Source organism: Cynocephalus volans, chromosome 6 (genome assembly GCF_027409185.1).
Source record: "Cynocephalus volans isolate mCynVol1 chromosome 6, mCynVol1.pri, whole genome shotgun sequence".
Classification (NCBI taxonomy): Eukaryota; Metazoa; Chordata; class Mammalia; order Dermoptera; family Cynocephalidae; genus Cynocephalus; species Cynocephalus volans.
The window spans coordinates 52,397,762-52,412,937 of NC_084465.1; the positions used below are offsets into that span (position 1 = coordinate 52,397,762).

The window sequence follows — 15,176 nt, forward strand, 5'->3', positions numbered from 1 at the left end:
TAGCTTGTCCAGTTTCTTGATACAAAGTTTGGATGACATCCGATCCTTCATGCAGTGGGGGTAATTTTTTCTTTTTTACTAAAGCTACACACTGCACTGTCTCTCTGTGGTGTTCGTCACGTTATTTTGGTTCTTCCATAGCTGCCAAAGCCCCTACAATGGAGCCGGGGCTTTAGGATCAGTTTAGGTCTGCGCGTGGACGGGTGGCCGCCCGTGCTCATCGGACACGTGGGACTTCACGTCGATGCTCCCAGGCCTTGGTGCCTCGTGGATCTACGCGTGTGACAGTGAAAATAACTTAAAACGCCGTGAGACGGGACCTAAGAAGAACGGCCCGCGGCGAGGCGGGCGGGCGGGCCGCGGCCGCGCGGCTCATCTGCTGGCGGCCGAGGCGCCGGGTTTGAGGACGCCCGGCAGCTTGTCGGAGCCGGGGACCTTCCAGGGCCCGGGAGCCACGGCCGCCTTGCGCAAGGGGGCGCCGCTCGGGGGCCGCGGGCCTTGCCGGGAGCCCGCGCGCGCGCCCGCCCTGCCCTCGGCCTCCCGCGTGCCCGGACCCGCGAACGCGGGCGCGGCCCCGGGGCCTTCGCGCCGGCCGAGCTCGGGACCCGCCGCGGCGCGGGGAGCCTCCTTCCCGCCGGCTCGCGTCGCGTCCGCCGCGTCCGCCGCCGCGGGCCCGGGCGCCCTGGCCTCCGAGGCGGGCCTGCCGGCCTCGGGCCGCCCCTGGCCGCCGGGCGCCTCCTCGAGCCTCGGCCGCGCGGCCCTCTGCGGACTCGCCGAGCGCTCCCTCTGCTCCCCGAGGCGCTGCTTCTTCTGGCCGCCGGCCGAAAGCTCCTTTGGTTTCCTAACGTCGTGTTCCCTTTTGATATCCCAAGTCGGGTCTGGGCTTATCTGGTGGGAAGGGTCGGAGGGTGGGGCTGGATGTGATGGAGAGAATGGAGAGAGGACGTCCTCGAGCGAGACGCCTACTTCCGGCAGACCTGGGGCGGCGGCAGCGGGAGAGCTCCAGGCGCTGGGTTCGTCTGTGGACGGCAAGCACAGGCGTTAGCGGCCGCGCGGCACCGGGGCCCACGCTCCCGCCACCTCCCCCTGCGCCAGCGACAAGGGCGGGCAGCCAGCGGCGGCTGTTGTCAAGGTCCCGAGCCAGCGCCGCCCCCGCCCTCACTGCCAACAGGGCAGCCGGCCGCGCCCCGGGGTTTTCTGTTTCCTACCCTCCCGCCCCACCGGTAGACCAGGAGGCCCACGCCAAGCCCCGGCCTAGGCCCTTCGCCTGTTGGGCGCCTTCTAACTTCCTGAAATGTCTGTATTAGGTTCGACAGTGCTGGGTGGACGTCAGACTTGGTAGCACCTGTATCGATGGTTCTCGAACTCGAGTATACATCGGGAATCACCTGGGTGATGGTGAAAAATACAGATTTCCCTGGGACCGAATCGGAGATTCCATCAGCATGAAGTTTGGGAATTAATCTGCATTTTTAACAGGCACCCAGAGGATTCTGAAGAAGATAACCCTAGAGCCGAGCTGTGAGAAACATCGGTCTGAGTCCTCTCTGAGAAGTTGGGAGAGACTTTCTCAACCATTAGGTGTCACTCAGAGCATAATTCTTGGCTACTGTAAGATAGTTTCAGAATTTGGATAAATTCATCTAAAAACTGTCATTGTCTTGCCTTTCAAAAATCGTTGTCCTTCATTCTTTTTAGTACTTCTAACGTTGTGGGAGGCCCCAGGACTAAGATAAATAATTCTATCTAGAAAGCCTAGTTTCAACATTTATTTAGGATTTAAACTCTGCTTCCAAAAAGTATCTAAGACAGTTTACAACATCAAAACACATATAAAATAGAATGATAAAAATGAGAGATGATTTTTTTTTTTTAAAGCAATGGCTGGTCAGAGGCTAAGTAGAAAGAGGACAGATGTGTTAGGAATCTGAGATGGGTTAGTTACTATTATGAGCAATAACATCACCCTTGAGTTCTGGCCACTAAGGTGAAATTAAAGCAGAGAAATCCAACACAGTGAACCCTTGCTGTTTGTAAGGAATATGTCCCATGACCTTTGGAAATGCTCAAATTTCGTGATATCACTCTAGAGTATAATTTTTCTCCATGGAATTGGTGTATGTTCATGAGTGGGAAACAAGCCACATTGATGTTTGAATTCTGGGAGGCAATGTGCCTTGCTCACTAGCTAAGAGATTCGGCCCCACACACCAGCCTCAGTGCAAATGATTCAACTCTCTGCCTTTGTAACATGTGCCAGAAATATCAGGGATCCTTGCCCATATTCAGTTTATGAATGTCAAGGGTCAACTTTGTGTTAGAGTTGAGGATTCTTATATGGTACCTTTGATACTGATTCATAAAGAGATAAGAGGAGGAAGAGGGCAGTGGGCTCGATTTTTCCAATAATTCTGGCCACCTTTAGAATATCAAATCAGTTATACAAAAGTTTCTCCTTTGATGTGAAATTTGAATGGAGTATTTCGGGCACAGTGTTACCTTTCTTCATTCCATAGATTGGTGTCCATTATTATTTTCACATGGTGAGTAAAAAGTCCTAGAAAAGCATCAGAAGATCTGGAATATAACCCTGCCTCTGGCGTTTGTTTCCCAGCAATGTGATTTTGGCCCAACCACTAGATCTCTCTGAGCTTGTTTCTTCCTTTATAAGATAGGGGTCAAACATCCAACCTCACAGATGTGAGACATGCACTTTCTACGGGAAAAGCACCTTGCAACGGGAGATTTATGACCATTATTTGCACATAGTTGAGAAATACTTTTCTTCTGTACCCCAGTGGCTGCCTACTTATGGACTGGGCTCCTGTGGAAGTTGCCGCATTAAGTAGCACATTTGCAGGTGATGTTTTGAAAAGGTGCAATCAGCCAGTCATTCCCACATGTTTTGACTGCCAGGTGTGGTTTTGCTATGCCTAGGTATCCTTGGTTTCCTCAAAGAATCCTCTGAAATCTGAAATGCAAATGTATTGAATGAAAATTGGAATATGTGCTACTTTTGGCTGAGAGTTTAAAAATGAACGAATGATAGATGGTGGCAGCTTCACCAATATGATGATATTGCCTAGAAGAGTTAAAAGTGGTCTTCAAAAGGCCTAACTAGAAGGTAGCTTGTGCAGTGGTAATCTCTGACGTGGACCATGGTAATGATATTTCACATTTTAATAGCTCTTTTCCCCACCATTACACCACATATGGTGGAGTCAATTAGCTAGCCTCAAATTACTTCTGAGATACAGGGAGAAGGTTAATATTATTCACACTATTTCCTGAAGGGGGAATTGAAATAGAGAAAGGTTAAATAATTTGACCAAGATTGCAAAATGGGTCAGCCAGGAGTAAAATTTTGGGTTTCTTTACTCTTTTTACTTACTGAGAAAATTATCCCAAGAAGTCACCTTGCAAATAGGATCAAAGCATGTGAAATGGACATGCTCAGTGGCCACTGCTGACCAACAGGCACTGGATCCCATTACTGAACGGAATACTTAGCATTTATTTCTGAACATCTGACTTACCACATGTCTGACATTGAACTGCTGAATTCCTGTGCAGAAAAATGGAAAATATTAAACCGCACATATAAATGTCCACCCATAGCTGGCCTGAAATTACTTCTGAGATGCAGGGAGATGCTCATCTCTTTCCTTCTACTCGTGCCCAACTCCAGTGATTCTCCATATAATAAACTAACAAGTAAGATTATCCACAAATACTAAGGGATTCCTCTTATTATAAAAAGATTTATCAAAAGTTTGTTTATAGATCATTAAATATTCAGCAGTGGGAGAAACTAAAAGTCAAAATGTTCCAAGCTACCGCTGATTAAGAATATTAATCAGAAATTAAAATTAACTAGATCATAAAGAAAAAATGGTTTAAAGGAAGGACATTTATATGTGAGGTTTAATGTTTTGTGCTTTTCTGCACAGGAGCTCTGCAGTTCAACACCACACGTGTGGCATCGCACAGGCATGAGCCTGCAAAACTCCGTAAAGCACCAACGGCCTCTTCAGCAGGCGGCCCTTTAACACCTGCCTCATCAAGGTGACACGAATTGTGGGGGACAGGAAGAGCCCTTCTCTAACATTTCAAATTCTAGTTTTCATGAAGTATTGACACCCAATAGCCAGAAGAATTAATCAAACTTAGTTCTGGTTTCTTTAGACCATGTATTTCCTTCCCTGTCTTCCTTTCTTTCTCCCTATTCCCAACCTCGCTCTCTCCTTCCTTCCTTCCTTTTCTTCCTTCCTTCCTTCTTTCTTGAACCTGGGCCTGGGCTACCCTGTGTGATCACGTTCATTTATGAAGTGGTTGCCGAGGAAGATGTGCTCCACAGCATCCTTCCTGTCTGAGATGTTCTAACTAAAATTAGAAATAACAGAGTGACACATCCCAGAAAGACAAAATCAGCCATGTCTGGCCTGCTGGGATTTCTGCAGCCCTTTTATCCAAACAATGTCTCCAGGCCCAGTGGCTGAAAAGAGAAAGGAAAAAGCCTTTCATTCCAAACTGGCTTCCTCAGCCTGCCTTCTCCCACCCCCACCCCAGTGAAACCGCTCTTATCAAGGTCACCAATGATCTTTCTGTTGTCAAATCCAGACGGTACCTCTCTGAATTCATCTCAGTACTTTATCTCACCACATTGTCACCCCGCTGACTACTTCCATTCTCTTGCCATGTATCCTGCCTTTGTGGCAGTTCCTTCTCAATTTACTTTGCAGGTTGCTCTTTTTTCAACTGACCTCATTAGGGCTTGGTCTTAGGTAATTTTCTTTCTCCATAGTCTCTCCTTGGTGTTCTCGTCTGTCTATTCATGTAGCTTCTGTACAACAATACTCCCAAATGTTTCTGCTGAGTTCTGTGCTACTTGCTCAGCCTTCTTGATATCTCTACTTGGATAGTTCATTGGCATCTTCAATCTAACAAGTCCAAAATAGAAATCTTTTCTTTTATTCTGCCCAAGCCTATTCTGCACTCTCTCCCTTATCTCCCCATCTTGGTGAGTGCCACAATCATCACTTGGAGTCATCCTTGATTCACTTCTCTCCCTTGCCTCACAAATACACTGTCCCTGCAAGTCTTAGTAGTCTTCTCTTCAAATATATGTGGACTCTGTCAACTTATCTTCACCTTCACTTTCGCTACAGTAATTCACCATACAGGGCAGTCCCTGGAAGGAGGCAACCTGCGTGGACTGCTCAAGACAATCACAGTTAAGAGAAGGCCACAGTGTGCACATCTTTCATAAGCCCTTGGGGATACTGTTGAAGACAGAAATTTCAAACATAAATTTCAGTGCTGCTCAGAAAAGAGAAGTTAAGTGTAGTGTACTATGAACCACACACCCTCCCCAGGACAACTACCCTAGTTACCATATCCAAGGGATCAGCCTGCCGAGCTATCATTTCTTACATGGGCTGGTACAATAACCCACTCTGTTCTTTCCTTCTACTCTGGCCCACCTCCAAATGATTCTCTGTAAAGCATCTGCAATAATCTCTTTGAGACATTAATTAGATCATGTCCTTGCTTAAAACTTTCAGTGGATTCCCATTGCTCTTAGATTAAAATCTGAGTTATTAACATAGTCTACAAAAGCCTGCACCATCTGGCCCCTGCCAACCTCTCAAGCTTCATTTCCCTTCTTCCCCTATTCTCCACCCACACTGGTCTCCATCCAGTTCCTCAAACAAGCCAAGCTCATTTTGTATTCTGGAACATCATTGTTGACTCTGCTCAGGAAGGCTCTCCCCGTTTTTACATGGCAAACTCGTTTTCATCCTTTAGGACTCTTAAATGTAACCCCAGAGAACTCCAATCTACAGTGATCCTCTACCTTCCTCAAGAGCATCCTGTTTTTATTTCCTCATAGTAGTTATCATTTGTAATTATATATTTGCTTACTTATTTGATTAACATCGGTCTCAAATACTAGCCATAAGCTTCATGAGGACAATGACCACATTGGTTTTGTTTATCATAATGTACTTAATAGCTAGCATAGTACTTGACACACAAAAATATAAGCTTGATGCATATTTAATGAACAAATAAGTCTATTTCACAAATAGAAATTGAAGACTCGAAACCAAATGCTTACTTGACGAAACACTTCACGGCAAATGATTTTCATTTAAAGTATAATCTGTCAAAAACAGGTTTGTGTCTGTGACTTTGATCGGTTTTGATCGGTGGTGGTGTCATGGTGATGTATATTTAAAGTGGGAGGGGAAATGACTGAGTTTGGTGGGAAGAGCGCAGAAGGAGGAAGCCAGCGACAGAAAGCGCATTGGGAAGAATTCTCAGCTTGATTGGTGGCCACTTGAGATGGAGAGGGTTAAAGAGAAGCTCTGGTTCCAAGGGCAAATAGGTTCTCCATTTTTACAGATGTTACTTCTCCTGTTAATCTTATCTGCTGAAATAACGTAATGGCTTTGCTTAAAGGAGCTTCATCTCTGGGGAGTCATTAACCAATGTGCCAGGGAATGTTCAGATGAACCTGTATATCTGACACCCCTACTGTCACTCCTAGCCATTTTGGACCTCTCCTGGAAAATAGACTGGTTAATACATAAGTGCACATTATTAGTATACATACACATACCATTATTTTTGAGTTAAAAGATGTATGGTCTCTTAAATTATCTTAGCCCTGTGATATTGAAAAATAAAATGCACACTTTTCACTTGCTAGAGATAAAAATCTTCATCTACAGGAACCGTGTTTCAACAGCTTGTTTATTTTGTGCAATATAACCCAAGTGACAGTAACCAGAGAGCTGACCTTCCAGGAATAAACTGCTTGTTGCAGTAAAATAAATATCTACATTATTGGTTTTCTCAGGTGGCCCTTATCTCCAGCAAAAATTTGTTCAGAAGGGGAAAGCATAACCCAAATCAAGGAAGAGTTCATTTTATCCTGTGCTGAAGATTAAGGGAGAAACCATTAGAAGGGAACCAGAGGTTGTGGCAGAGAGAAGAGAGCCTGTCATCTACCCCATACCTCACCAATGGCTTTAGGGCTTCCAATTTTGGGCTGGGTGATCCCCCTAAACCCTGCACACGGGTTCCTACGTAGCTTTCCTCTTCTCAGTACAGGGCTAGGACCCAGGGCCTAATGACTGACTTTTGGATTAGGGTGTTTAGGAAGATATTAATAGTATTACTCCCATCAGTACTACTAATAATGGCAATAGCTAACACTGACTGAGGTTGTTACTAGGTGCCAGAAACTCTTCTAAGGCCTTGAAATGTATTAACTCAGGTTAATACACATAAACTGACACATTTTACAGAAGAGGAAACTGAGACACAGATAACTTGTTCAAGGCCACACAGCTGGCAGGTAATGGAGCAGGGTCATTGAATGGCTTTCTGAATTGGGTGATGTTCTACAAGCTCACCTGAAACACCATCACTTTACTATCTGCTATTCTGATTGAGAAATGGGGGCTCATTTCTTCTCCTGGGGCAATGTAACAGAAACTTCCATCTAAAGTGATTGGCAGAAGCCAGTCCATCGTTATTCGTACTGGAGACTCTGAAATGCTATTTGTGTTTGAACCTTGGGTACAGAAGGACAATCACTATGGTTAGAGCATTGATTTGTGAAAATGCTGGAAATGTGAGCTGGAATCAGAGAACAATAATATCAGATTTCTTAAGGGGAGGGATAATACTACATATTTAAAAAACATCCCTCACAGAACATCCCTCCTTGCACCTGGACTGAACTGAAAATACTCACATTAGATATTGGAAACACTGAATCAGTTTGAGACATAAATTCTTTTACTGCTCCAATGACAAAATTATTCTGTAAAATATCCATGGATTTGGTAAGTGTTACTTCTTATAAAAACCTTTTCTGTTACAACTTATAGTTGGCTGGCGTTAGAGAATACTGATGTGGTTGTGTTGAAATCTATTTTCTTCTAATTTAGACTATTATGGGAAAATATCAAAATGATTAGGGTAGATCAAAGGACAGTAATGTGCAGTCATTTTGGTGTTCAGAAAAAAACTTTTTAAGGATTGCGTTCAAACTACAATGGTTCATTTGGATCTGTTCAACCATCACTAAGGTGATTGCTTTTTGCAACAAAGTATAAACCAAAAAATGTGCATTTAAAAATTTTTGAAAGAAATTATTTTACTTTGCTCCTGCTCTTTTTGAAGCATTGTTTCCAGTTTGGAGCCATTGTTAATGGCCTTCAAACATGTATTTGTTTCACCTTTATTACCAGAGAGATGTAAACTGGGTGTTATAAACATTAATAACGTGTAAAATGGTGACCATATTTGCTTACTGAAGCTTTACATTTACAGTCATTTTCAAACTGTAATCAAAGGTGCAGCAATAAATCTGTGGTGAGTTTTAGCTACCTCTATGGCAAATCTCAGGTCTAGGTGGGGCTGCTAATAATGGAGCTTTATATGTACTAGGAACTGTGCTGTGTGTGTTGATGGATTTTGGACGTGGCTGGCACCATTGGGCACACAATAAGCACTAGCATGAAATAACTGCTGGCCTCATCTTCCACTCCAGCACCAAGCCCCTCCCCTCTTCCCTTTACAAGAAGCCTCCTGACTTAGAAACAACTTTCCAGCTTGGGCATCGTCACAGTTCTCCACCCAGTTACATCAACCTAATGGTCCCTCCCCCAGTACATTTCGCACCCAAAAGCTAATATAAACTCTTGCAAACCCATTGTTGGGGCTGTCCTTCATTTTGAGTACAGCCTGGCAGATTTCTTTCTTTAATAAAGCTTGAACGGTACCCGGCATCTTGGCTCACTTTCTTTCATGTGTTTAATTCTCACAATAGTTCTAAGAAGTATGGTATTATTATTCCCATTTCACAGATTAGGAAATGAAAGTTTACATAAATTAAGCAATTTATCAGAACCACTCAGCTAGTAAGTGAGAATCAGGACTACTGACTACATAACCCCGGAATCCCAGCCCAAACCACTCCTCCATTTTAGTGCTTTCTGACTCTTTCCACAACAGGACACACATAGAAAAGGATAGTACCTAGTGCACTGGAGAAAAATGAAAATGGTCAAGATGTGAAGAGATCAAGCCCTTCCTGAATGCCCAAGGGCTGAGGGGAGTTGATGTCTGGGTATAACTCATCAGAAGTGTGTCATGGAGCACAGTTTAGGAAACTCAGCTCTAATCCAGATTGGTCTGGAGATGTGGGGATGCCCAGAGATCACTCTCAATTAGTAAAATACCTGTACTCTAGGATATATGAGAAATATGCTAGTTCATTTATTTCAAGCATGTATTAAGTATTTCAATGGTGGTTGGAGGCCTTCTTACCTTCAAATATTTAAAGAGAGGCTTTGAGGCAGTGGTTTTCAAAGTTTTTTGGAAAGTAACACATCCTCCTTTTCAAATAAAATCTTAATTGAAAGCCCAATATGTAAAACAGATAAAAATGAAACTGTTTTGTTTAGACAGGGTGGATCCAAATCCTCCTGCCACCCTCCCCCACTCCTATCCACAGTGGCCCTGTAGGCCATTTCTTGGGACGCTTGAGGCTTTAACAGAAAGGTTTGAAAATCACTGCATGAAGAAGTGGTGTCTCTCAAAGCCCTCATTAAAATGCAAAAATCTCTAGTCAGGTGGTAAGAAGAGGAAGAAGTCAGAGAAGATTTGCTTAACAGATTGTTTTCTAAGGACTAGAAGCTGGGAGTTGGACTCAAGAGAAGAGAATAAAGCACAGGAAAGTTTTGCTAGAGTTTTGGCTTGGAACCATCTGTCACACAGCAGGGAAGGACAGGCTTTTACCTTTTCATAGTTTTGCTGGGGCACTCAGTCACCTGGAGCCTCAGCTGGCAGTTCATAGTCCTGCTGAGTGGAGCTTTGCCTTACTTGTTTTCAGGAAGAGTAAGTCGGCAACTTGGGGTAGAACGATTGTCAATTGCGAGGCCAGGCTTCTACCTCTAGTCCTGCCACTTGGTGTGAACTTGGGCAAGTCATGTCCCTGTTTTCAGTCTCAATTTCTCATCTGGAAAGTGAAATAATGCCTACTCTACTTCTCTTTCAGAGTTGTGAAGATCAAATGAAATTCCATATATGAATGTTTATCCACATGTTAGCTATTAAATTAATAGTTTGAATCCCATTTTAAAGATGGGCAAAGGATATGAATTGACACCCTACCAAAATGATCAGACGGATGGAAAGTAAACACATAAAAAGATGCTCTACATCATTAGCAGGAAAATGAAAATTAAAACCACAATGAGATACCACTACACATCTACTACTATGGCTGAAATTATACAACACCACGACTGAAATAACTGGCAAGAATGCAGAGCAACTAGAACTCTCACAGATTGTTGTTGGGAATGAAAGGTGGAAAAGCCACTTAGAAAACAGTTTGACAGTTTCTTAAAAATTTAGACATTTAGTTACAACCCAACCCACCAATCCCACTCCAAGGTATCTACCTGGGTGAAATAAAACTTATGTGAATTTTTACAATGACTTTGTTCATAATCACTAAATACTGGAAACCACCCAAATGTCCATCACCTGGTGAACGGATAAGCACCTGGTGAACGGATAAGCACATGGTGGTACGATGGAATAGTACTTGGCTGTGAAATGGGACAAATAACATACACTCAGCAACAAGAGTGAATCTTATTTGCATTATGCTCAGCAGAAGAAACCAGATTCAAAAGTTACATACTGTATGATTCCATTTATATGACATTATCAGATAGACAAAACTAAAAAGATAGAAAACAGACTAGTGGTTTACAGGGGCTGTGTGTGGGAAGAGGCTGGACTACAATGGAGAATGAGAGAATTTGAGGAGCCTATATATGTATCCTATATCTTGATTATGGTAGTCATGATATAACTGTATGTGTTTTTTTCCCCCAAAATTCATATAATTGTACTCTAGAAAGGGTGAATTTCACTGTGGGTAAATTAGACCTCAATTTAAAAAATGGAAAAATATTAGTAGTGTTGATAAAATGTCTATAAGCCTGGGTGTGAAGAAGTCTTTTTAAATTGGTTCCATCTTCTGCAAATAATGTTTCCACCACTAATTTGCTTCCCTCACCATTGGACCAAGAGAAGCCTCAGCCCAATGAAACTGATAATGAATTCCAAATTCACAGTGTTAGAAGAATCTGAATCAAAAAGGTTTTATTCTAAACTTTAGAAGTCACCTTTAATCTCAAAGCTTTTCTAGAATCATGTTCTTCATCACAGAAATACAGCCCTGTCTGAAGTGGCAGGAGCTGAAATAAGGGATGAGAATAATCAATCACAAGGTACCTATTTCATGAGAGAAGTGATGGAAACTGTTAACAGCCACATCTTGCCAAAGATGGAAGAAGTGGAAATGAGTTATTCAGAGGATACTCTTGGACTCCAGTTAATCCATACTCTGGGGTACTCAGACCAGACCTTCCTCACGATCCCTTCATTTCCTCTGTAAACCACTTATGGGCAGGACTCAGGCATAAGATTAATTCACCTCTAAATTTCTAGACTAAGGCCTCACAAGTGGTGTGCAGCCATATCCCCATCAGCATGCCCTCCCACCTTTTTTTTTTTTTTTTTTTAAACAATTCTGGTTGTTTTAAAAGACGATGAATTAGTGGAAGCAGAGCCCTTGTGTCTGGAGCTGTCCAGTTTTATTATTATTATATTTCAGCAAGGCTGCCCTTTGACAATTTTTTTTTCTGTACCCATCTTTACCTCTCAAGACTCTTTCTTCTCACTCATCTCTCCCTGTTGGGACACACAGTACCCAGCTGCTCTATTATCCTTTTTTTTTTCATTCAACAAACGTGTACTGAGTATCTACTTTGTGTATTATATAGGCCTATGCACTGGAAATACAACTGTTAAGAAAGCAAAATTCCTGTCTTCATGGACCTTACTGTCATGGTGGAAGAGACAGAAAATTAAGACACAAATAGGTAATCAAAGAAAGTCTGATGCAGATCAATGCAATGAAGAGAAGTAAGGTACATTGAGGAGATGGAAGGTGACGTGCAGTGCTGCTTTAGTCAGGGTGGTCAGGGAAGGTGACATGATGAAGGGACTTGAACGCAGAGGGGGAGCAAGACATGTGGACACCTGGGCTAAGATCACTCTAGGCAGATAGAACAAGGGCCAAGATCCTGATGAGAGAGGGCCTGGCGTGTCCATGCAATGACAAGAAGGACTGGGACATAGGACAGGGGAAGCGTGAGATCATATAGGACTCCAGTAAGGAGTTTGGATTTTATTCCAAGTGTGATAAAAGCCATTGGATGGCTTCAAGCAGAGGAATGATATTTTAAAAGGCCAACATGGCCGCTGTGTGTAGAATGGATTAAAGATGGACTCAAGAAAACCAGTCAGAGGAGATTGTGGCAGCTCAGGCAAGAAATGATGGTGGCTTGGACTTGGGTGGTAGTGATGGAGGTGGTGAGAAGGGCTCAGATTCAGGATATCTTTTTGAAGACAGACTAGATTGGACCTGCTGATGGACTGGATTTGAGGTGTGAGGAAAGAGCATTCAAGGAGGACTCGGGGTTTTCTTTTATATTTATTCACTAGAAAATGAACTGATTTGTGCAAGGCACCAGAGAGGTAAAGATGAACAAGATACAATTAGTGCCTTCAAGGAGCTCATAGCATACTATCTCAGATTTCCAGACTTCCAGAGGCACGTACAGAGTGCTGTGGGAGAGAGTCGATTGTTATGCATGTGGGACTCAGGGAAGGTTTTAGTTGAGTTTGAAGGGAGAATAAGAATTTACTAGATGCGGAGAGTAGGGAAGAGTATTCCAGAAAGTGGGATCAGCAAGTGCAGAGCTTGATGGGCTGTTGTGGGAATGGTGAGAGGACCCTGTGTGCCACCTGACGAGTGAGACCGTCACCTACAGACAATGGGGAGCCAAAAAGGTCTTTAAGCAAGAGAGTGATCAGGGTAATCCCTCCTCTTTATCTAAACAGACAGACAATTCACTTATATTGACAAATAAATTACACTGAATTAAAACTTATTATTAAAACACTGTGTGTTGCTTTAATCAGAGTATCATGTTGTCTTAGATTCTTTTATCAACAAATTACATTTCTTTTTACCTTATTGGTACTGGCAAGCAGAAGCATAATTACTCTTAGGGTGGAGAAATACTATTAATCTTGTAGTTAGTTAATATTGAACATCTACTTTGTACCAGGAACTGTGTTCAATGCTGGGAATTCTGCATGAATAAAGTGACGTCCTTGCTCTTATGGAGCTTAATATAGGAGGTGGACATAGAACAAGTGATCTTAAATGTGATGTATCATAAAAAGAAAATTTAAAAAAATGTAAAGGGAGCTACAGAAACATTTAGGATAGAGCTAACCTCATTTAGGGGCTCAGGGATGCCTCCCTGAGAAATGGTCTTAAATGAAGACTAGATTGATTATAATTTTATCATTAGCAGCAAAATCATCCATTATTTCTTCAATAGTTGGCCTTTTTTCTAAGTTATTCCTTCTCTTTTACTTTGAATCATGTCCAGCTCTTGCCTGCTTTAAAAAGAGAAAAAACAAATCTTGCACTTTTATACACCCCAAACTAAGCTTTTCATTCTTTTTCAGAATCAGCCACACAATTCTGATTTCCCTACATTCATACAGTCACTCACTCATTCATGTGTTCGAGTTCTGTGCTATGTGCATGATATTGAGGGGACTCCAAATAGATTCCACGGTAGAAACGCAGGCTGTGAAGTGTGGAGAGGCAGAAGCTGAAGCCAGGAGAAGCTTCCTATATAGGCCATGCCAGGGACTGTGGAGTTCATCGTGCAGGAGTTGGAGAGTCACTGGAGGGCCTAAAGCCTGGTCATCAGAGGTGTGTGTTATGTCACTGGGGTGGAGGATGGGGTACAGGGTGCTGATGGGGAGACAAGACCAAGGAAGAAGTCATGGTCGCAGGCTGGTCTACTGTGCAGGTGAGAGATGGGAAGGGATGGGGCAGGGCAGGAGGGATCAGCTCTTAAAGGCATGTGGGGGAGGGAAATAACAGGACTTAGGAGATGGGTGGAGGTAGGGGTGAGCAAAGGAGTCCTGAGTGACTCTCAGATCCCAGCTTGTGTGACAATGGATGGTGGGGACGTAATTGAGATTGGGAATACTTACTGGAGGACAAGCAGATTTGGATCTATCCAGTGTGGAAATGTTTAAATCTCTTCAACATTCCCTTTCCCTTATGCTCTCTATATAATGAGTCATTAAGTTCCCTCAGTGTTTCTTTCTGAATGTCACTCAGGTTCATTCCCACTATCCCAAGGTTGACCTCAGACTTCATTAACTTAAGTTTAGATTATTACAGCATCATCTGAAGAGGTCGTCTTGTCACACTTCCGCTCTTCAGCCCAACCTGTATCCTGCTTCCTAAAATACACCCTCTTAATTGACATCTAATCATGGCTTTTATTTATTTATTTTTTAGTTTATTGTAGTAAACCCTTAGTCTATTTCTTGCTTCTTCATGCGCTTATTCACCTTTTCACATCTTTCTTTCACAACTAAACCATAAATTCCTTGAAGACAGAAGCTGTGTTCTAAAGTTTCTTTGTCTTGTTGGTAGTGCCTACCAAAAAGTCTTGTGCAACCAGTAAATCTGCATTGATTAAATTTAATTTTACTCTGAAAACAGTAAGAATCCAATGTGGTTGTTATTATTTAAAAGACTCACATTTCAAAGTACTTTTCATCAGGCGTTGGTCAATGCACGTTGTGTGACTGTGTGTGTACGTGTGTGTGTGTGTGTATTTTTTAAGCTATGTCATTCAAATTCTTGCCAATAGCAGCCTGAGATGGATTGTCTACTGAGTGGATTCCATTTCAATAGCTGCCTCTGTAATGTCAGTATTTGTTAAATGTGAAAGAGGATTAAAATCTAGAGTTGAGGCAGTGTAGATTTAGATCTTAGCTTTACTACTGACCAGCTGTGTGACTTTGAGAAAATGACCTAACTTTTCTGAGCATAAGTGATATATATTTACCTCAGAGATCTGTTATGAAAGTTAAAATCATGCAAATTTCGTAAGTTAAATGAGCCTCTAACACGGTTTTTGGCATTTAGCAGGCACTCAAAATAATAACGAAAATAGTAAAAAAACAGCTGA

At 42.7% G+C, this 15,176-nt stretch overlaps 1 protein-coding gene across 2 annotated transcripts in view; it reads right to left on the reverse strand.

The window, feature by feature from the left end:
* Positions 1-372: 372 nt before the first annotated feature.
* MAGI2 (membrane associated guanylate kinase, WW and PDZ domain containing 2) overlaps positions 373-15,176 on the reverse strand; it is a 1,312,517-nt gene continuing 1,297,713 nt past the window's right edge. For both annotated transcript variants that reach the window (XM_063101323.1, XM_063101322.1), the window contains one exon: positions 373-1,019. In XM_063101323.1, the coding sequence (XP_062957393.1) occupies positions 373-1,019 (647 nt within the window). The remainder of the gene's footprint in view (positions 1,020-15,176) is intronic.